This window comes from Lachancea lanzarotensis, scaffold LALA0S06, assembly GCF_000938715.1.
Source record: "Lachancea lanzarotensis genome assembly LALA0, scaffold LALA0S06, whole genome shotgun sequence".
Taxonomy (NCBI): Eukaryota; Fungi; Ascomycota; class Saccharomycetes; order Saccharomycetales; family Saccharomycetaceae; genus Lachancea; species Lachancea lanzarotensis.
Window position 1 is genome coordinate 634,966 of NW_019212884.1, and position 22,394 is coordinate 657,359.

The window sequence follows — 22,394 nt, forward strand, 5'->3', positions numbered from 1 at the left end:
TTCTGATTATGAATTTGACAAGGTGAAAGGAACCTTTTTGCTGTCGCAAACTCACCATATATGAAAGCACAAGAGCTAAAAATGGTTGCTCAGTAAAAAGCATCGAGTGGACGAGTCCTTGAAATAAATCATTGATTAATAACATCCATGCTTGATTTTTATGAAGGTTCAAAAGTGGTAAAGAGTCTTGCCTCCTGAAACAAATCCTCTGTTCTCTTGTTTTAAAGTAACGGCTTGAATAGTGGTCTACTCAAAAAATCGTTCGCTTCTAGCTACATGTACTTGTTTTTTTTTTGGCGCCGAAGTCCAAATTCGCCATTTTAGTATATTGGCTAGGACACATCGTTGCGGCCGATGAAACTCTATGTCTAATCCAGAAAATGGCACATTCTCCTTTTTTCGTCCATTAAATTCTTGAAGCATGTAGATCAAACTGAGAATTACAGATACAGCGCTACGGAAACCACGAAGTTAAGGGTCTTCAGTTGCTAAGATATGAACTGTTATGCATACATCTGGGAAGATACGTAGATCATCAACCTTTTCGCAGGGTTCTTTTAAGGTTTGACGCCGACCGGGGAACTGGGGGTCGGTTTGGTTCACAGTTTAGGAATCTTCAAGCTCTTGGAAATCATACCACACCCTTGAATGAAAAAGACAGTCACGATGGGGTGGAACTCATACCACTCACCTTTCGCAAATGTTCCCAGTGGCAAATTATCCAGGATCAAGCCACGATGCACAAGATACGCCATCGAGCCCACCAAGAATAGCGAAGTTGGGATGGGCAGACCTTCGAAATACTTGGATTTGCCCGAAACGTCCTTAGGAAGTTGAGCCACAGTAACGTTAAACCTGGCAAGCCTGGTAAGACCACACAGAACGAAAAACGAAAGCATCAAGACATCCAGGGTAGACTGGAAACCAATGGCAAACGCGATAGACGCGGGTGCCACGCCAAACGATACCAAATCGGCAAGCGAGTCCAGCTCTTGACCCATTAGTGACGAACGATTTCTGAGACGTGCCACTTTGCCATCAAAAAGGTCAAAAAACATGCCCAGCAAAATGAAAAAATGCGCTCTTTGCACGTAGTGCGGTTTTTCCGTGAGTGTGAAGCGTAGGCAACTCACGATCGAGTAAAAGCCACTAAACCCATTCATCAAAGTTATCAAATCGGCCAAATGCAAGTTCCGGATCATACTAAAATGGTATTCATCGCTTGTGAATTTCTTGATGTCACTTTCGTTAGGTGGTTCCAAAACTGGATCCTCGAGCGAGAAAATGCTGCTGGCTCTTCTACTCGGGGTTCTGCTGGCTGCAAATGAGTCATCCTCGGCGTCCGAGCTAATTGTAGCGTCCCGCTTCTTGCTGAACTTATGTGAATCTGTCATATATGCAATTTCGATTACAGGGTCTTTAGACGATCTTTACTTTTAGATCCAAGGCGAACTGGGAGGGCTGGATCAAGAACCTTTTCGATTGTATGAAAATTGAAGATCGCGAAAACAATACGGAATTGTTGAAAGGATCTTGAGCTCTTTGCAGACCTGTATCTATAGAGCTGAAACTGAGGGTCTGAGCCAGGAACAAGTCCCTTTTGCTTCCAGGAATTTTTCAGAGGCCTTATTCGCCGCACGTGAAAACTAACTCTGAAAGCGCGACTAAATAATCAACTAGAGGATCAGGTCGAGGATCGAGTGAAGGACCCAGTATAAATTGTGGGGAATCAACCAAGAAAAGATTCGATGGAAAGAGAGTATAAAAGGGAGTGCCTTCAAATTCGACACGCAGTGCGAGCTGCTCGAAGCTAGAAGTTAAATATACCATTATCGCTTCCACTCTGCTTTTGTTTTTGAAAAGTGACTTTCGCGATCCACATCAGTTTAACTTCCATACGTTCATTCATGACACACATTATATATAGCTCTGACATAAGTAGAGACCGTAACCATAGCTATTTGCCCAGCTTCGCTAAATTTTCGGTCCCCTGGAAACCGCGTCTGAGCATTGTGGTGAGACACTGGTGATATTCTGGTTTCCCAGGCCCGTCCGCCTCCGGTGGATTGTTCTTGAGAACTTCGTTGTAGTAATTGTTGTAGATATCGCCATCATAATAACCGATGGGTGCGTTCAGCATTGCATCGGGGAGCTTGAATGCATCTGTAAGAGCAATACATTCCTTGCGAATTTCTGGTAGTAATGCCATAAGTTTGGGTTGTACCAATGTTGAAATCTGATCAGGCGTGAAGACTTTAAATTGCTGAAATTCTCCAGAGTGCTTGTCAATGAAGTAGAGCGAAAACAACCGGTACAATTTCCACAAAACTTCCTGAGAGCTTTCGTCCGAAACATGCGAATCCGAAGGACTCTTCAATTTCAAATAGAAAGCTCTCAACATAGAGTGAAATGCATGGAAACGGGAAATCAAAACTAGATGCTTCGAAATAGAATCCGCGCTTTTGGTCTCCTTCACCAATTTAGCGCAAAAATGTAACATTTTGATCAGCATAATACCCCAAACTTCGAAATAATCCTTTGGTGTATCCAACTTTGCAGCCTTGGTACCTCTCAAGACAGCCATGACCAACTCCGGGGATAAATATCTGAACGATTCGGTTTCTTGCACTTTGCCCTTCGCCAGATCGGCGTATTTTTTCAAGATGCTCCTCGCTGACGTCAATGACAGAATGTTGTTGTCACCTTCCCAGGTACACTGTACAACCCAGTCATTGTATCCCTTACCAAATCCATTGTAGGCTGAATAGCCATGTCCGCCGCATGCCTGACGAAGCTCATCAATAACAGCAGCAACGAGCCACGTATTGGTGGCTTTCAAACTGGCACTGTCAATAAAGAGATCCTTTAGTTTCATGCTCACGAGTTTCAACTGGCCTTTATCTCCAGCGGATGAAACTTTGTAAAGTTCGTCCAGAGTGGAGTGGTAAGTATCCATGAGTTTAAAAGCAACAGGAGAGATCAAGTAAACGATGGCCAGGTGTGGTAGAACTCGGTATTGATGTAAAGGGTAGTTGATGAGCTGAGTTTCAGGCGCATTTCCGCTTTTATCGTTGTCGGCTGCAAACTGCTGTCTCCCCACGGCGTAACGAACAGCGATCGTGACAAACTTGGAACCAAATCTGAAAGAATCCATCACCATGTTTACTCTGCCGTTCAAAAGAGCACTATAGCCTGAGATCTGGTCCAATGTTGGTTCCGTAGCCACACGCACGCCACTGCCGCTGTGGACAATTTTTGTATACCTACTCAACATGTATTCGCGTGGAATCACCACGTTTTGAAACTGAATCCATCCATTGTCAATGCCGTCACGTCCCATCTTGGTTCCGATGTCACCAATGAATACACCAGCTAAAAGTTGAAACGTTTCAGGGTCCCTGAGAGGAACTACAAATGTTTTCACTCCATAGTCCTTCCCTTCAACTATAAGTCTCGCGTAAACAGTGGCATGCGTGGCTGAATGGGCGGCACCACCAATCCACCATTTTGTGGCAGGTAAATCTGGAGTATTTACGACAAAAGACTCGGTCTTAGGATCGTAAATCGCGCGTGTTTGTAGCTGTGCCACGTTCGAACCATGTCCAAGCTCAGTCATGGCAAAGCATCCGTAGATGCCCTTTAAAAAAAGGGCACCTTTTTCCTGAAGCCAGTATCTGATCTGCTCATCGGTTCCGTTACCACGAATGCAGTTCCCGAATAACCCTAAATGCACCCCAATCCTAGTTCCTAGCTGCGGATCCTGGTTTGAGATGATTGAAAGCCGTTTGTCGAAAATGCCCAAATCTTTAGCAGTGAGGATTGGGTATTTTTCGTCTGTTTGCAATCCCTTCACCACATCGTGATTGCGATACTTTTTGAATGCCATTTGGATATCCTCTTCCATGTAAAGTGCCATTTTTGCGATTTTCAAAGCCGTTGCCCTTCGATGCTGGGCTTTGTCCAAATCATAATAATCGGATCCTGTTTTGAGAACCGGATCCGTGGTAACCTGTGTGATCAGATCGTGTGTCAGTTTCGCATTTTCCGGGCTAGATTCCAAAAACAAGTTGAGCTGCTCTATGTTGAGCTTAGAATTCTGCCGTTCTGACTGCACAAACTGTTGTGGCCGGAACGTTGCTCCTGAGAATTCATTAGCTGTAATTCTTGTCATTTTGTGCAGAATAATGGTACGCGCAGGTTTTCAAAGTCGTTCACTTTTGCAACCGTGAGTTCTCCGTCTAAATGGTTTACTCCTTCAAAGGTTCACTAGTTCTTATTTTGTCTGGCAAATGTGAAGTCCAAAACTCAAGCAGTGTCTTGTCTCGACCTCCAAAACGTCGTCCTTTATATACGTTTCCGTTTCCCCAACTTTATTTCATTTTATGTCATCCCGCTTGTGACGCTAAAGTGATGATCTTTCATTTCCGAGAAAGGGAAATATGTGAAATGACGTCTCAGAAGAGGTTCGAATGGGAAACGGTTTTAAAAAAGATCGAAGGTAGGAATTGATGAAATGATCATATTATGTTTTGGTAGTTGGATGAAAATAGTTCAGATGGACGGTACTTGAAGTACGTTTTCATTTTATTCATGGAAAAGATGTTCTTGCGGTTCGGTACTGTGACTTAGGAATCCTCTGTCTGTCGGATGTCAGATTAATGTCACGTGACGAATGACAGCGTCAGAATCAAAGCGTTGTCAACTTGAAATACCATTTTAACCACTTCTCAGCACCATGGTCTGGTTCACAACGGACACCACTTGTGATAATTTGATTCACAGTCATACCACCTAAATTGAGTGGTGAAAACTCTCGCATATGCTCAAATAGGAATGCTTTAGGCGACATGCGCGACCGAATGGTTTTTCATTCAAAAGAGCGGAGAGAGATAGCAGTATACTTCAATCAAGTAATAGTTTAGAATAATAGAAGACATTAGTATGAGTATAAAACGTTTATCGTGCAATGACACCTAAAAGCTATCTCCAAAAGTTTAGTCGTCACTACGGGAGATGAGAGGATTCTTGATGACAAGACTGACGAGCTTGTGTAAGATTTAGCATGGCTCAAAAACGCTGTTGATAAACATAGGACAGTACTTCAAGCTCCAGAGATACAGTGCCAGTCCAGAAGACGGGATCTAGAGCGCGTCCCCTGTAACAATGCTCTTCCACAAGTTGTGTGATTCAGAATCGGAAAACTCTTCTTCAGCTATTGACGATATTAATGCGCCCAACGTGCGAGCTATCGCCAAAACACGTAGCGTGAACCAAGCTACCGAGGCCTTGATTCCAGATTTAAATACTTTTGTTATGTGTTCTTCGCTCAGAGATGCAACAGAACCAATCTTCTCTGTTTAAGTCTTTTCGAACTATGATGAATAGTATAGAACAAAGTGAGCAAGAAGAGATCGCACTTGAGAATGACAAAATCAAGTTTTCTCAAATGGCTTCAGTGCTAACAACTCATTTGCAATACCATGAAAAGTTTGGAAGCACTAACCTAGGCCTGGCAAAGTTCATAGGTGACCAGTGCCATGCTTTCTAGGAGAAGAATCGTTTGTCATGAAATTAGAGCGCGGGCACGATTTTGTTGCGTTAAAAATCCAGCATGTACTTATTGCACCCCTAGCTCATTCAAGTGATCAAATTCTATGCTCCTGTCTTGTTTCGAATAGAAGTTCCCGCTTCCAGTTGAACCTATCAAAAGATCATCAAAGAATTCGGGAAACTTCATTCCATTCATGTATTCGTCCATTGTTGGGGGGGGGGTCGACTTGGAAGTAATTCGAAGCCTGTGAGCCCTCCAAACAGTGCTTAATATTTGTTAGAAATATCGCTATAGGAAAGTAAGCCCCACATCCCCTCACACCACCTACCTTCAGAACACCGTTGTCATTGAAGATCCGGAAATTGTTTTTCACTGCTGCAAAGAACCACTCAGTCGAAACCCGAGATGCTGACATAGTTTTGTTTTGCGTTTCTTCGTCTGGTGTCAGCATTTGGCCTTCGAATCCAACTACCAAAACGTTAGAGCTTCTGTACGCAGGATCCCCATACACTCTGTACAGCATGAATGGGTCATTCTGACTTGCTGCCAAAGAGACTGAAAGATCAATGCAAAGCCCATCGGGCGTCGTTACTGCCTGATACCTCAAAAGAATAGTTTTCTTATGCACATTGTCAATAGCGTTTTGTGCAATTCCACTTCCATGCCGGGCGTGGCTATGAGACCGACCAATTTTTACATGAAAACCATCAATGAAAGCGACGACATTTGAGCCTTCAATTGATCTGTCATCCTCTATAAGCGCCCTATCTATGTCTCTCAATCGCTCTGGTAGCCGAGTCGCGCTAGTGACAATTAATTTCGGCATTATGATATGATAAAGATAGCAAGTGAGAAATGAGACCACTCTGGAAATAGTAGATATCTCTCGATTGCAAAGTTTTGCAAGAACGCTATAAGTGTAGCCATTGCGAAGACGAACGAGGAAAATGAAAAAGGACTCATCAGGTGCCAACGCGAAGTTGGAAACGTTTTGGGGTATTTTTAACGCTTTCGCGATTTGTGTCAACTGATTCTTATGAAAGCCTGTTAATCTACGAAAGTCAACGTCTGTATACTTCAACATGAAGTCTCCGCCTCTTTCATAATCACGGTTGTACCGGAAAGTTTTACCTCGAGCCCTTGGTATTTTGGAATGTGCCGCTGTAAGCTTTTTGATCTGCAATTGAAGTCGATCTATTAGCTGATCCTATTGTTGTCTTGGAGTAAGTACCAACTCATCTTCCAGAGCTTTAAATGCATATTGCGATGGCGATTTCGCGCTGCTACCTACTGCATTACCAAAATTCAAATTACCCCATTGGTATCGTAACAGGTACTGCCCTGATGTACAATTGTTCAGGAAGTCTGAGGGGTCATCGTACTGCGAATGCCTGAGCAAGTATCTCATATACTTCCTATCATGACCTAATTCCCGAATGTCTTCCAGCAACCTCAACGAATAGGAGTCCATTTCACAGAAACTAGACTGGGATGCTTATTTAACTCAACCTGCAAGTAATATGCTTCCACATGCGTTTTATACAAAACCGAGGAAAGCTTCAAAGTCGCGATGCAATCCACCTAAACCTTCAAAGCTTTTGGTGGTCGATGCTTTGACCTCACGCGACCTCACGCGTTTTTCGGCCCGGTTCCTGAACGTGAGTTTGTCGATGTGTTACGAGAGCTGTTGACACATCAACCAAGTAACGTGACTTGCTAAATTGAGATTTCCTTAACCCAGATGTGTTACAAGGTCTCTATTAAACCGATGATAATATGCGCTCTGAGGAGATGGCAGCGATAAACTTGACAAGAAGTAATCCCAAGACACGCTTAGACTACCACAAATAGACCATGAAGTGTGAAAGTACCAAGTTGTATCTAAACGTATTGAAAGCCTGAAAGTATCGGAACCTGCTGTTTGTCTAGCGTCAGCTCTGAAGAATCGAGTATATGAGAACGTGACACGCCATGACAGCGACAAAATTGAGGAATCTAGAATAACTACTGATCTAACAGGAAAGACGTCAATTGTACCGAGTGGCCTGGGAATGAAATACATACGCCGGTACTAACTGGTTGACATACTTGCGCTCGAAATATCTGAAAATCTTTACATCCGTTGGCAACCGAGCATTTCCAAGAATTGTACAAGGAGAGAAGTTTTATTCAAGCTCATCTACATACACCGTGGAGAAGCAACTATAAACTCAAAATAATGGAAAAAAATCACCAAAGAGCTAGGACGTAACACGTTTGGTGGAATAGACACAATTACTACGATATCGGCAAATGACTTCATGATCGCATCAAGCGAGGGTGTTTATATTCAACGACACTGCTGTTCTATTCCCTCACACTTAATTTTTTTAAATTTCTTATACCCCGGTATCATCATTGCCGTCAGTTGGTTGATGAACCTATCAGTATCTCAAATACACTTTCACGTCTCTAGACAAACATCGTAGGTTCAATTTCTAACTTGTCTTTCAATCGCGCGTCGCGGCTTACTTCAAAAATAATGCTGATTAATTGCTGTAGCTTGTTTACACCGATCGATGGCGTTCAGTTCAAGTACGCTTATGACTATAATTAAAATTCACAACGGATTGCTGATGTTGAGTTCAAGTACGTTCATGGCTGTACCCTACTATTTAAAACTGATCACCAACGATCTCAGCTGTTCTACTAAGCTTACAGGCTTATCAACTCTTCACAATCGATTGCTGATACTTTCGTAACCGACGCTCTTAATTTTTCAACTATACGTACAAACATTACAAGACAGAGAACAAGATGTGTACTGAAACACTTCAAGAAGTCACTGTTGGTCCCAACAAGCAAGAACAACAGCAGCAATTGACGTAGTCCGTTTTTCAAAGTCATTTATATCTGCTCAGGCAGCAACACATGACCTTAGCAAAAGCCAGCCTCGGAAGAAGCCAAGAGTTGTTCGTTGAGCGGAAGGTAGTTAAATTGACCAAAAACGTTGACTGGCCGGATGCCTGTGCTAATAATTTGTCCACACCAGGAAAGTCTGACAACATCCTTTTATTCAACCCTTAAATAGTACGAGGTGAGGGCCACACAACATGACAAACAATCAACACTGTTAGATGCCACAACTGCCACAATTGCCGCTTGTTAATCGAACCTGGCTAGCCACGCGTCACGACACACAAACAAATCCGCGAATAGACAGAATCATTGAAGAACAACCCAAGAATATTCAACACGATCTCCAGAGCCAAGCTCCCCCGATCCATCTCCCAAAGCTCAATGCCAGCGTGCTAATCGAACAACCTGTAAATCGAACATCTTCTATAGAACCGTGTTTCCCAGCGGGCTCAAAACGCTGACGCTGACACTGGATCATATCACACCCGACGGAGACCTCAATTTTTTGAGCTAAAAATGGTTCCCCCTATAAAAGTTCCATAAGTTCCCGAAAATTTAGGAAATTCATTCTAGTCAGTAACTTAAACTTCCCAGTAAGCAATTGATCAGCAAAAAAACAAGCATCTTTTGGTTTTAAAGCTCATTCCTGACTCTTCAGCGTCACACCAAGAATGAGTGATTTGCCAATTGACTTTACGGAGCTGGTGGATCTGACATCGGTTGGGATCTCGTCTCAATCGCTGGACTTCAGATCGACCACTTTCGAAAGTGACAGGTTTGTAACAGTTCGAGAAACAAACAACGGGGCCAATTCAGTGGCAATTGTGGATTTACAAAATGGGAACTCTGTAAACCGCAAGAACATGGGTGGTGATTCTGCCATCATGCATCCAACGCAAAATGTTATTTCTGTCAGAGCACAGGGAACAGTGGTTCAAATCTTCAATCTCGATACCAAGAGCAAGTTGAAATCGTTCACGTTGGAAGAACCGGTGCTGTTTTGGAAATGGCTTAATCAAGAAACACTAGGGTTTGTGAGTGCTAACTCGTTGTATATCTCGAATGTGTTTGACGGAGAAACTTCAAAACAACCAACAAGACTGGCACAAAGACACGCCAATTTGAGCAATGCCCAGATCATCAATTTTGTAGCCAATGCTCAACTTGACTGGTTTGCAGTGGTCGGGATCATTCAAGAAGACGGTCGTATTGCCGGTAAAATCCAGCTTTTCTCTAAAGCTCGGGGAATTTCTCAAGCAATTGATGGTCACGTGGCGATTTTCTCTAGAATTTTGCTCGAGGGCAACTCTAGTCCAGTCCAAGTGTTTGTGACCGGCAATAAGAACGCCTCTGGCTCTGGTGAACTGCGTATCATTGAAATTGATCATAATGCGGTGAATCCAGTCTCGTATCAAAAGAAAAATGTCGATATTTTTTTCCCACCAGACGCTGTCAACGATTTTCCAATTTCCGTACAAGTTTCGGAAAAATATGGTGTCATTTATGTGTTGACCAAGCATGGGTTCATTCACCTTTACGAACTTGAGACAGGTGCCAATCTATTTGTGAACAGAATCACAGTCGAGCCTGTTTTTACCGCCACGACTTACGACGAAAAGAACGGTATCGCGTGCATCAATCGTAAAGGTCAGGTGTTGGCCGTGGAAATTTCAAAGGAGCAAATTGTTCCTTACGTACTTGAGAAACTATCAAATGTGTCTCTGGCTCTGAAAATGGCGTCAAGAGGAGGACTACCTGGCGCAGATGATCTTTTTATCAAACAATTTGATTCTTTGTTGGCTTCCGGTGATTATCAAAATGCGGCTAAAGTTGCTGCCTCTTCTCAAGAATTGCGTACCCAGACCACTATCAACAGGCTCAAAAACATTCAGGCCGCTCCAGGTGCTATTTCTCCAATTTTACTCTACTTCTCCACTTTGTTGGACAAAGGCAAACTGAACAAGTACGAGACAATAGAGCTGGCCAAGCCAGTCCTACAACAAGATCGGAAGCAACTATTTGAGAAATGGTTGAAAGAGGATAAGCTTGAGTGCTCTGAAGAGCTGGGTGACGTTGTAAAGCCATTTGATACAACGTTGGCTCTTGCTTGCTACCTGAGAGCTGAGGTGCACTCAAAGGTTATCACCGCCTTGGCTGAACTTCAACAATTTGACAAGATCCTGCCTTATGCCCAAAAGGTGGGTTTTCAACCAAATTACGCGATTTTGATCTCCAACCTATTGCGCTCCTCACCAGACAAAGCTTCGGAATTTGCTACAAGCTTGTTGCAATCACCAACTACTTCTTCAGAATTGGATATTGAAAAGATTGCTGACATCTTTTTCAACCAGAATTTCGTTCAACAGGGTACTTCGTTTTTATTGGACGCCCTCAAAGGTGACACTCCCGATCAAGGTCATCTACAAACTCGTGTTCTCGAGGTTAATTTGCTTCATGCGCCACAGGTGGCGGATGCCATTCTCGGCAACAGCATATTTAGCCATTATGACAAACCAACCATCGCATCTCTCGCAGAGAAGGCAGGTCTTTACCAAAGAGCTCTTGAAAACAGTACCGATATAAAGGATATCAAGCGCTGTATTATTCATAGCAGCTCAATACCTGCCGATTGGCTTGTCAACTTTTTTGGACAGCTCAATGTGGAACAAAGTTTTGCTTGTTTGAGGGCCCTTTTGGACGATAACCTCCAAGCAAATCTCCCTATTGTGATCCAAGTTGCCACGAAGTATTCTGATTTGCTGGGTGCCCAAGTACTCATCAAACTTTTCGAGGAATACCGTGCCACAGAGGGTTTGTACTACTACCTGGCTTCTTTAGTCAATTTGACCGAAGACAAGGATGTTGTGTTCAAGTTCATCCAAGCCGCTGCAAAGGTGGGGCAGTACAAAGAAGTTGAAAGGGTTGTCAGAAGCAACAACGTTTATGATCCTGAACGAGTGAAAAATCTTCTAAAAGACTTGAAGCTACCAGACCAGATGCCATTAGTAATCGTTGCTGACCGTTTTGGCTACATTCATGACCTTGTCCTGTATCTCTACAAAGCTCAGGATTTCAAGTTCATTGAAGTCTATGTGCAGCAAGTGAACCCTCTCAAAACCCCCCAGGTGGTAGCAGCTTTGTTGGATGTAGACTGTGAAGAAAAGACTATTCAAAATCTATTGGCGACGGTTGTCGGCCAGGTGCCCATTGGTGAGCTCACTAAAGAAGTTGAAAAGCGAAACAGACTCAAGCTTTTGCTTCCATTCTTAGAAGAAACGCTACGTCTTGGCACGCAAGATCAGGCCGTATACAATACCCTGGCTAAAATCTACATCGATTCAAACAACTCACCCGAGACCTTTTTGAAGGAAAACAACGAATACGACACATTGGATGTCGGTCGTTATTGCGAAAAGAGAGACCCCTTTCTTGCTTATATTGCTTACGAAAAAGGCAGCAATGATGCTGATCTCATCAGAATTACAAGCGAGAACAGCATGTACAAGTATCAGGCGAGATATCTGTTGAAGAGATCAGACCATCAATTATGGAATACGGTGCTGGGCGAAGACAATATCCACAGGCGTCAAGTAATCGACGCGGTGGTGGGCGTCGGCATCGGTGAAGTGACTGATCCTGAGCTCATCTCCGTTACTGTGCAGGCCTTTATGAGCAACAATTTGAAAGGCGACTTGATCAAGCTGTTGGAGAAGATTATTTTAGAGCCTTCACCATTTAATGACAACCCAGCGCTACAAGGTTTGTTGATGCTATCTGCCATTAGATATGATCCATCAAAGGTCTCTAGTTACATTGAGAAGCTTGATGGTTACGACATTGATGAAATTGCCCCTATGTGTGTTGAAAACGGTTTGAATGAGGAAGCGTTTGAAATTTACGACAAAAACGAGAAGCACAGCAAAGCCCTTCAGGTATTGGTCGAGGACATCATGTCTTTGGATCGTGCTGAGAGTTATGTCGAAAAGCTCAACAAATCTGACTTATGGCCTCAGCTTGGTGCGGCCCAGTTGGTTGGATTACGCATCCCAGAGGCTATTGAATCGTACATCAAGGCAAATGATCCATCGAACTATGAAAGTGTGATTGAAGTAGCTGAACAAGCTGAGAAATACCAAGAGCTCATTCCATACTTGTTGATGGCTCGCTCGTCTCTGAAAGAAGCCAAAATTGACAATGCTTTGATTTTTGCTTATGCTGAATTAAACAAGTTACATGAGATTGAAAACTTGCTCAACACCTCCACGGTTGCTGACTTGGAGTCTGTCGGTGTTAAGTTATTCGAGAAGAGGGACTACAAAGCTGCCAAACTCTGCTTTTCCGCTGTCTCCAACTACTCCAAGTTGGCCACCACTCTTGTTTACTTGGAAGATTACCAGGCAGCAGTCGACACAGCAAGAAAGGCTTCGAATGTTAGAGTCTGGAGGGAGGTCAGTGATGCCTGCGTCGACAACAAGGAGTTTAGACTTGCGCAAATTTGCGGACTCAACTTGATTGTCCATGCCGAAGAATTGGATGAGCTAGTAGACAAGTACGAATCTCATGGCTATTTCGAAGAGTTGATTTCTCTCTTTGAAGCAGGGCTTGGTCTAGAAAGGGCTCACATGGGAATGTTCACAGAACTGGCTATTTTGTACACAAAGTACGACTCTAGAAAGACTTATGAACACCTCAAATTGTTCTGGTCTAGAATCAACATCCCCAAGGTAATCAGGGCTGTCGAGAGCGCTCATCTGTGGAAAGAGCTCATCTTTCTCTATGCGCATTACGATGAATGGGACAATGCTGCTCTTACGATGATCGAAAAGTCTGCTGAAGATTTCGACCACTCATACTTCAAAGAGATAGTAGTGAAGGTCTCCAACCTAGAAATCTATTACAAGGCAATAAACTTTTATGTTAAAGAGCATCCTTCTCTATTGATTGATTTGATGACTGTGCTCACTTCCAGATTAGATATTCCAAGAACCATCCGAATCTTTTCCAAGTCAGACAATCTGCCACTAATCAAACCATTTTTGGTTAATGTTCTTCCTACGAACAACTCCGTCGTCAATCAAGCTTACCACGATTTGATGATCGAAGAAGAGGATTACAAAGCTCTACAAGACGCTGTTGATTCTTATGACAAATTCGATCAACTTGATTTGGCTGCGCGTTTGGAGAAGCACGAGCTCATTTTCTTCAAGAAAATCGCAGCCCAACTCTACCGCAGAAATAAAAAATGGGCCAGAAGTTTGGCCATATTCAAAGAAGAAAAGTTATGGGCCGATGCCATCCAGACTGCGGCAATTTCACAAACTACTGAAGTTGCCGAAGAGCTATTAAGCTACTTTGTTGAAACGGAGAATAAGGAGGCGTTTGTGGCGTTGTTATACACGGCTTACCATTTGATCAGGTACGATGTGGTTTTGGAATTGGCTTGGTTGCATTCTTTGACGGACCAAATAAAGCCGTATGAAATCTCTGTGAAGACGGAGCAGTTTGCTACAGTCCAAAAACTCTTGAAAAAATCAGAAAAGGGCGAGAGCTCAAGTGCGGGGGAGAACGGCGATGAACCTTTACTGCTCACAAATGGATCCGTGAACTACCAGGCCACTGGTCAGGCTTTTGGAAACTTCATATAAGGTGGCTGAAATCAGCGGCAAACCTCAAACTGGCGTCATGAGCTGTTTCACTACTGCTTCTCAAATGTAGAACATATTACAAATTGAATAAAGATTAAGTTAACTTTAAAACAAAACGCTGTAGAATAATTCTTAAATTCAATATTACAGGCTAGCTACTCACTCATTCTGTCTGCTCTCGCGATCAGCTCTTGCTGCCTTTTTTTCGAGCTCATCCCAGTCTTCGCCTTCTTCTTCTTCTTCACTTTCATCACCACTGGCACCACTAGCGTCATCACTCATGTCTTCAGAATAGTTGTCTTCCTCCGAACCTGCACTTTCATCAGAAGGATTATCGTCCGAAGCTTCGTATTCGCTGATTTCCTCTTCGCTCTCATCCGACATTTCATCATCAGAACCGGCCACCAAGAAAGACCAGCCCCCTTCCAAGAAAAATTGATGGGGATCCTCCTGCATTGATTTCATGATGCTCGACCATTTCAAGTTGATAGTCGACACGGCGTAAGGAATATCAACATCTGTCAACCACGACTTCAATAACTCGATTTCTTCTATGGCCACAGTATTGATATGAGTAACGGGTTTTGCAAAGTCCTTGTAGACAAAGACCATATCTATGTTTTTGAGACCAAACTGAACTCTTTCAAAAACACAGATCTCCACTTCGCTTAAATTTACGACGAGAAAAGGAGGCTCAACCAATTGAACAAGACAGTCTCTGGTAGGCATACAGAACACGGCAGACCTACTAGGCACACCTTGGAAACCCAACTCCCTGAATGTAGTATCAAGGTCCACCAAACCATCAGACGCATCAGCGATAGCTTCCGCAAAATACCTGAACTCTTTGTCCAAAGCTGCCCTTTTTCTTCTCTCCTCTTGCTCTTGCTCCAGTTCGTCTTCGTCTCCATACCTTCTGAACTTCATGTTAGAACGTCTGCCGGTACCAGTTTCATCAACAGCCATGTCAGAAGCCTCTCTGTAGAACTGGACATCCTGGATCTTTTTCTTACCTAACAGAATTGGGTTTTTTAGGTGAACATGAATGATGACGATCAATTCACCTTTGCATGGTTGAAAAATTAGATTCTTCACGTTGGAGAATAGGATGTCGATGCGACTATCAGTGCGCAAAGGGGACTGGTAACGTATACCATTATCATGGATGAAGACGGTACCTGGCACTCTTTTCGCGTCGGGACTAGGTCTGACAAAAATTTGATCCAATCTTTTGGTTCTTCCGGATTTATTTTCCACTAGTTTGGCCTGCTCAACGACATCAGCCAGGAGTTTCCTTTCCTGGTCTCTTTTGGTGGCTTCCTTTTTCAAATCTGCAATCTGTTTGAAGACTTCACTTATGCGGTCCCCGTCTTTAGATCGGAAACTTATAGACCGCACGAACTGATTATCAGGAGAGTCTTCATATGGTAGCTCCTCGGTCCTTTTTGAAATCCCTCCAATACCCGGGGAATGAAAGTTCAATCTGAGATATGTGTATTCGCCTTCTTCATTTTTGGAACCGTTTTTATAACAGTTGATATGGAAAGGGACAGGACGACCATAGATCGGCAAAATTATGGTTTGATTTTTCCAATCAACGTGAATTCTTAGGTCCCGAACATTGTTTGGAATTTGGGTGTCTCTAATGTAGGATTCAAATTTCTTGAACTGAAGTTCTGGTTGATCGCCAGACCCATTAGCGTCTGCTGCGCTATACCTTAAAAGACCGTTCTTCTGCAGTTTCTCATGGAGCTTTTTCTGATTGTCCTTACGAATCTGCTCCTTCTGACCATCTTCCTGAACGCGGCCTTCACCACGTAATTTAGATCTCAAGATCTTGGAGCCGCCGTCTTGTTTAATCGAAATTGGAGGGGAACCAAGATCATTTTCTTCCTTTACCTTGGCAGGCTTCTCCTCCTCTTCGTTATTGAAATAGAATGAAACCTGAGCCTTGAGTTTGGTGTAGCTGGTGAGCACAGCTGCCGCACCGTCGGATTCACCCAATAAAACTGTATCCGCGATTTGAACAGCATAATTGTTTCCAGTTTCTGAATCCTTCAAGTTGTTAAAACCTAAAGAAATGTTGAAGCAGTCGCCGCCTGAAATTACTCTTTTGTCATTTTTAGCATTTAAGACAAACTGCGAATCTCTAAACTCCAAACCAATGAGAGAGCCAACATTCTTAGTAAAAGCAGATACCAAATGAGGTTTTTGGGTTTTCACGTAATCAACCGTGGCCTCGTAAACCTGTTGAGGGGTTTGGCCGACCTTGAGAAATGATGTAATGATTTGGTTCTGCACGGTGCACAGAAAGTCGTAATTTGCAGCCATTTCATCAGTTGGATCAATCAAGAATGTTCTAGTTATATTAGAGCAATAGCTCTTGTAGCGGATACCGCAAGAAGCGAGAATGCAGCCATTCCCATGAAGTTGGTCATTGCTTGAACGTGCGGAGACTTTGAGGTCAAATTTTTTGCCCGATTGAATGATTGGAGAATAGGCCCAGTCCAAAAGGTTGACGTCAAATTTTTCATCCTGCGGACACAATGGAGCCAGTTCACCAGACAATTTTTTTAAGAACTTCGCGTCGTCAATCTTGGCTTCAATTTTGTCCGATAGTTTGGCGTTAGTAATTTTCAACTCTTCGTCCGCTGCGGTAACCATTTCATCCGACAGTAAGTTCATAAACTGATCACTACCTTTACTTGACACCTTGATGAATGCGATTTCTTGCTCGTCTTTCTTTTCCCACACGCGTGAAAGACTAGGCGCGATATCAATGGCCTCAAGGTCTCCTTTTGACAATGCTTCGTCCCAATGTGGTTTCCACTGGGCAATGAATTTGCCCTGATATTCGTCGTTAACGGCAGTACCCACCGTCTTTCCAGCATCTTTCAATAGTTGTACAACGTCCGTAAATAGTTTGTTGTTGTGTTCGTCATCTTTGGCCTTTCTTTGCCACAATTCCAATTCCAAATCTGGCGATTGTTTGAAAAGGTCAACTGCTCCTGTTAGATGCTTGGCTTTACCTGCACCGGTCAAGAAGACAACTTTTCCGGGAACGAGGGCAATCAAAGTAGCCGGAAACTCATAACCAAGAAGCCAGTTGTGCAAAATCGTGCTTTTCTTGTAAGGATCTTCCTCGTCGCTAGATCCAACCACGAACAATAAAGAAGACGGTGAACCTTCAAAAGTGGAGAGACTGGAGTGCAAATGCACGAGTCTTTTTTGAAGTGCTTTCAGATTGATCTCGACGTCTGACATGGCAGGCTATTGGGATCCACTGATGGCTTCTTGTTATGGTCTTGCGAACGAAATAGATGTAGGCTATTGAAGATCGACGATCGATGGTCAAATAAGCTTTAATTTAGGCAGTAATATGACGAAACACCAGGGTCATTATCTACGAGGTTGGCACGGGACTAGTCTTTTAATCCCGTGCGACATGGTAAAGCAGAACCATTTCCAATTGCAGTTATCGATTTGAATATATGTCATCACAGGAGACTTTCATCATTGCCGTTCTTGAGATTCGTTTGTTGTTTCTCTTATTATTCTTTATCAACATTTTTCTAGTACATAGTATATCATGAAATTTGGCGTGTGGTAGTGCGTTTACGATTCTTCCTTTGCATTGGTAGCCCGTGAGATCATTGTAAGGGAGAGTATAGCATCTGTGTGGCGTATTTGCGCTTGTATCTAACAATGCTGGCAACGCACAGTGTGTTGTGTTTGATGCTGCTAGTGGCCAGATGATTCAGAACCACGTGATTGGGAATGGGCAGAGCGCCTGAGTTATTCTCACTGCCAGAATCGCCGGGTTCTGAGGCGCTGGAGTAATTATTGAGGATCACATTCTCGAGATGAGGAGGCAACTGTGGAGGAGTCAACCAGGCCATGCTCTGTTGGTTGCTCTGCTGTTGATCGAGGGTGAGATAGTACTGTTCCATAACCGAGGAATCTGTGAAAACGGCGGGAATATCCGTTATGTAGCTGTAAAGCGGGCTAGTTTCGTGGGCGCCGTGGAATCGGCTGTATCCGTCGCCCATATCATCGGGTTCTTCTTCGATTTGAAGTGCCAATTTCGAACGGGCGCTGAGGGGTTCAGGAGCTGTGCGATTCTCATTTAATTTCTGGTCTGCAGTTGTCAGAGGCAGTGGCGATGCCTGGTGATGTTGCTGTTTGCCCGGGACAAGAGGTGATGGTTGTATTTCTCCGTCACGGAGATCTTCTTGTAGTTGTGGGTGCTGCAACTGGTCCTGGGATTCCGCTGGCGATGCGATTTCGAGGTAGTTCACGAAATTGCCCATTTGATCGGTGGCCGTAGGCATGTAGTCACTGAATCGCAGCTCATTGTCCACGATGAACCGAAATCGATGCGTTCCCGGAGGCAGTTGTAGTTTGATATGGAATAAACCCGGTTGTCCTGATACTGGTACCAGCCCAATCATTTTCCGCCAGCCGGTAAAAGAGCCTGTTACGTAGATTTTGGAGCCTCCCTGCTGCCATGTGATCTCGACTGGAACCATAGTCTTGGGACTTTCCGCAGGAGGTTCACTGCCATTTCTGGAGACAGATGGCGAAGTTTGTTGAGGTGAGAGTACTGAATTTGGATCTGGTGATTGCTGGTGCTGTTGAAGCTGTTGCTGTAAATGGTGTTGTTGGAAAGCAGAGTCGTCAGATCCCTGGCGCTGCTGCTGCTGGAACACTACATCGCTGCCTCTTTGAGGCAGCCGATTGTCGTGTACAGATGCAGAGGACGAAGATCCTGAAAGGGGATTTTCCGATACGTCTAGTTCGGATCGATGGCCCACATTTTCCTCGTGTCTGGGAATTTCGTCCTCGTCGTCGAAAATCAGCGTTGATCTCCGCCGCAACAAGGGCGGCTGTGATTCACTGTGGTCCCCTATATCTAGCTTCGAAAAGCTCTGCACAATGGCTCTCTGAGAGCCTCTTTTGTTGCTTTCGTCAGCGGAACTCACGTCTACCATGGAAACGTCTTTAATATTGTCTGACATGGTGCCCCTACTGTGCGTGTTCCCCATACGCTGAGAAGGCTTGAAAAGTGAAGTTGCGAGTCAAGAACCTCCGGATTGATTCGAAAAAGACAGACAATCAGGAGTTGTAGTTTTGAAGGCAGTTCTTTACGTACAAACGAAATAGGTGTTAAGACAATGCTTTGAAGGTTGAGATTGTTTTGTGAGTTGGCTTATATTGAGGGAGACAAGACAAGAGCATCTGGGTCGTTTTCCACGAGGTTAGACAAGATAATCAGCCATCTTTCGTTCATAATGATGAAAATGGTGTATTTTACATCACGTGATAAACACGGGATCTCGCGATAGCTGTAAAACTCGATTCTATGGCTACCATTCCACACACTCTACATCTTACGCTCTTGTATGACCGAACATCAATTTCAACTGAAAAACTCTCTCTATATATATATAATTTGTCGTAACTTCGTTTCATGAATAAAATGCGCCCTGGGTTTCCCCTTTTCCCCACCGTGTGCCGGTTCAATCGCGCTCCTGGAATGCCTGGATGTTATCCAACATGCATCTTAACGGTGGTAACCTTACTTCTGCGGCAGACTGACCTGGATCGCTGTCGTCGTCATCCGTGAGCTGGAATTTGGCACGTTGGGCGTTGCGACCCCTGACATGGACTTTGGCCGCGGGCAAAACGCGGATACGGTCCACACTTGGCACAGGCTGCGCCAATGCAGTGTTGTGAGCCGATGCGGCCGGTATGCAAGGTAGCTTGAAAGAGGTCTTGAGGTCAGGTGACGACGCCGACGCCAGCGACGAGGCCGTTTCGTGCGAGAAGATCGAGCTCATGGACGATGCGGTAGAGGTAACAAACGGTGACACCACTGGCGATACTACTGGGGACACCGCTGGCGATATCAGTGGCGACACCAGGGCGGTAGCCCTGGGGGCGTGGATGGGGGGCAGTTGATGCACCACCACGGGATGCTGTTGTTGTATGGAAAGAGCGGAGGCCGACGACAGACACGACGGCGACGACGACGATAGCGATAACGGCGAGGACGCTCCAGAACTGGGCCCGTTGCGTCCCTTGCGTCGGGAGGTGCTGACGTGTGTTCTGAGGTGTCTTTTGAGCTCGTCGCTTCTGCTGAACCGCTTGGAACAGCCTGGGAAATTGCAGGAATGTGGTTTTTCGCCGGTATGGGTCCTTATATGGCGACGTTTATGTTCCATGCGGTGGAAGCCTTTTCCGCAAGCTTCGCATTTGAAAGGCCGGGAATCTGGAGTCCGCTCTGTCATGTACAAGAGTCTGTAGAACGACTGTGGAACGGTTGTAGAACGATAGTGGAAAGATTGTAGAACGATTGTAGAACGACTGTAGAATGGCTGTGCAACGCTTCAGAAAAGCTCTATGTGTTTCTCACCGTGTTTCTCACCGTGTTTCCCACTGTCTACCAGGTCTACCAGTGTTTCCGACAATCTCTTCCCCAGATACGTATGCTGTTCCCACTTCTTTTTATACAACTACATTTACAACTACATTTTTCCGGCTCTCGTTCGAGCTGCTGCTGCTGCCCCATTTAATTTCCGTGTGATTTACATTATCCACTGCGCAGTGTCGTCCCGCATTTTTTTTTGTGATTGCCCACAGGTTGCCCAGCGGCGGTGGTTCCCCGTTGCTTTGCCCGACAAGCAAACAGAGTGGGAGTGATTTCGGGTTGACGGTGTATGCGTAGTTGTTGTGCTTGTTTCTCTCTGTCTGATCTTTAGTTGTTGTTGTCTCCGCTGTATTTTTAACTATGTGAGATGTGCGGTTCTTTCTCACTGGGGAGGAGGAGAAAAGACCCCGCGAGCCAGGGAGGAGCGGTAGCGTGATATACGTACAGAAAGGAGTGCGCGCCTCTTTCTGAGTAGTGGGTTTTTCCGGGCGCCACCCGCCCGGAAAAACCCGGTCTGCTGCAGGCACACCGCAGCCGCACACCGGAAAAACTGCCCAGGAAAAGAAAGACCACAAAACCAACAACACACAGAAGACGACGCGAGAGCCAGAAACACCGGCAAAAAAAGCAACCCGGAGACGGTGGGTCCCGGGCACGCCACCCGAAGTGGGCGCACCACCACCCGGGGTGTCCGGGTGTTCCTACTCAACGGTCATTACATAGAGAAAGGGACGCCACGTCCACCGTGGTATGCAGAGAAACGCGCGACAATGGACAAAACACCACAAGTTGTGGAACTGAAAAGGTAAAGTGTACATGTTTATTTGATGGAACAGCGATGTAAGGTGGTAGGTCATTGTGGTAGGGGTTATTTGGGGCTTGTAGACAGAGACCATGGTTGACGGGGCACAAGGAAGTGTCAGTGCTCTCATATCACTTGGAACCAGGGGATAAACGCCCCCGCAGATTTGTCACTATATACGGGTTTAAAGCCCAACCCCGTAGATCGTCTTACGTAATGGGTCTGGGTGTGCGTGTGTAAATGACTTTGGTGTCTACCTTGCGGAAACACATATGGCAAGTGGATCTCGAACAGGGTTTGTGCGCGGAACACGCTAAGCCGCGGGCAGGTCGTCGGTGGACAGGTGCGAGTAGCTGTGTTGGATGATGAGTAGCTGTGTTGAATGATGAGTAGCATTTTTGAATGATGAGGAGCATTATTCAACTTCAGCAGTAAACTAAAGCTATTTCTAACAAACGACTTACGACCTTATTTCTTGTGTACAAAGATAGTGAGGGGGTCTTCCGGTTGTGTGGTCTATCACATACCAATATCTAAATGAAACTGTCTGAACCTCTTTCTTTGTAGCGGCTTTACCACGATTACTCTGTTGAGACTCTGGGATTACTTATGTTCTCATAAATGCCATACTACGTAAACATTTTCGCACAGCACATCTTGTTTCCATGTAAGGGGGTATTACTCGCGGGTATTACTCGCGGGCATTACTGGCGGGTGTTTGAACTCGCACTTTATTGCACTCAATATCTGTGAAACACTAAACAAGAAGGTTTAATGGAAACGAGCTGAATTACCCAGCCATATAGACATGTATGCTATCACGGATGCATCCCATGGCGCTCAAGCGAACTACACATCTTAGATCAAGAGAACTACACATCTCGAATGGGACCCTTCTGTTAGCTCAAGCGAACATGTTTTTGCTCGATCATCGCGACCCAAATTAAGCTGTGTCTCAACAATACTGCGGATATTTAACAAAACCACCTTAGGTGAAACTATATCTAAACACCTGGATGCTCTAATTGAAGCATGGACTAACGCTATGGGGGGGGGGGGGGGGGGGGC

General features: G+C 44.6%; 8 protein-coding genes across 8 annotated transcripts; 2 read left to right on the forward strand and 6 right to left on the reverse strand.

Moving 5' to 3' along the window:
• Positions 1-599: 599 nt before the first annotated feature.
• Positions 600-1,394, reverse strand: CHO1 (LALA0S06e07074g1_1; the record flags this gene model as incomplete). The annotated part of the gene is made up of 1 exon (XM_022772000.1): positions 600-1,394. The coding sequence occupies one exon, from the start codon at positions 1,392-1,394 to the stop codon at positions 600-602; it is 795 nt and encodes a 264-aa protein (XP_022629147.1).
• A 563-nt stretch (positions 1,395-1,957) lies between these two features.
• On the reverse strand, positions 1,958-4,171 carry POX1 (LALA0S06e07096g1_1; the record flags this gene model as incomplete). Its single annotated transcript, XM_022772001.1, has 1 exon — positions 1,958-4,171. One exon carries the CDS (start codon positions 4,169-4,171, stop codon positions 1,958-1,960), a length of 2,214 nt encoding a protein of 737 aa, XP_022629148.1.
• A 1,161-nt stretch (positions 4,172-5,332) lies between these two features.
• Positions 5,333-5,548, forward strand: LALA0_S06e07118g (LALA0S06e07118g1_1; the record flags this gene model as incomplete). The annotated part of the gene is made up of 1 exon (XM_022772002.1): positions 5,333-5,548. One exon carries the CDS (start codon positions 5,333-5,335, stop codon positions 5,546-5,548), a length of 216 nt encoding a protein of 71 aa, XP_022629149.1.
• A 166-nt stretch (positions 5,549-5,714) lies between these two features.
• Positions 5,715-6,635, reverse strand: LALA0_S06e07140g (LALA0S06e07140g1_1; the record flags this gene model as incomplete). The annotated part of the gene is made up of 1 exon (XM_022772003.1): positions 5,715-6,635. The coding sequence occupies one exon, from the start codon at positions 6,633-6,635 to the stop codon at positions 5,715-5,717; it is 921 nt and encodes a 306-aa protein (XP_022629150.1).
• A 2,485-nt stretch (positions 6,636-9,120) lies between these two features.
• CHC1 (LALA0S06e07162g1_1) lies at positions 9,121-14,094 on the forward strand (the record flags this gene model as incomplete). The annotated part of the gene is made up of 1 exon (XM_022772004.1): positions 9,121-14,094. The coding sequence occupies one exon, from the start codon at positions 9,121-9,123 to the stop codon at positions 14,092-14,094; it is 4,974 nt and encodes a 1,657-aa protein (XP_022629151.1).
• A 159-nt stretch (positions 14,095-14,253) lies between these two features.
• Positions 14,254-17,358, reverse strand: SPT16 (LALA0S06e07184g1_1; the record flags this gene model as incomplete). Its single annotated transcript, XM_022772005.1, has 1 exon — positions 14,254-17,358. One exon carries the CDS (start codon positions 17,356-17,358, stop codon positions 14,254-14,256), a length of 3,105 nt encoding a protein of 1,034 aa, XP_022629152.1.
• Positions 17,359-17,744: 386 nt separating this feature from the next.
• Positions 17,745-19,139, reverse strand: SIP2 (LALA0S06e07206g1_1; the record flags this gene model as incomplete). Its single annotated transcript, XM_022772006.1, has 1 exon — positions 17,745-19,139. The coding sequence occupies one exon, from the start codon at positions 19,137-19,139 to the stop codon at positions 17,745-17,747; it is 1,395 nt and encodes a 464-aa protein (XP_022629153.1).
• Positions 19,140-19,613: 474 nt separating this feature from the next.
• Positions 19,614-20,384, reverse strand: MIG2 (LALA0S06e07228g1_1; the record flags this gene model as incomplete). Its single annotated transcript, XM_022772007.1, has 1 exon — positions 19,614-20,384. One exon carries the CDS (start codon positions 20,382-20,384, stop codon positions 19,614-19,616), a length of 771 nt encoding a protein of 256 aa, XP_022629154.1.
• Positions 20,385-22,394: the final 2,010 nt, after the last annotated feature.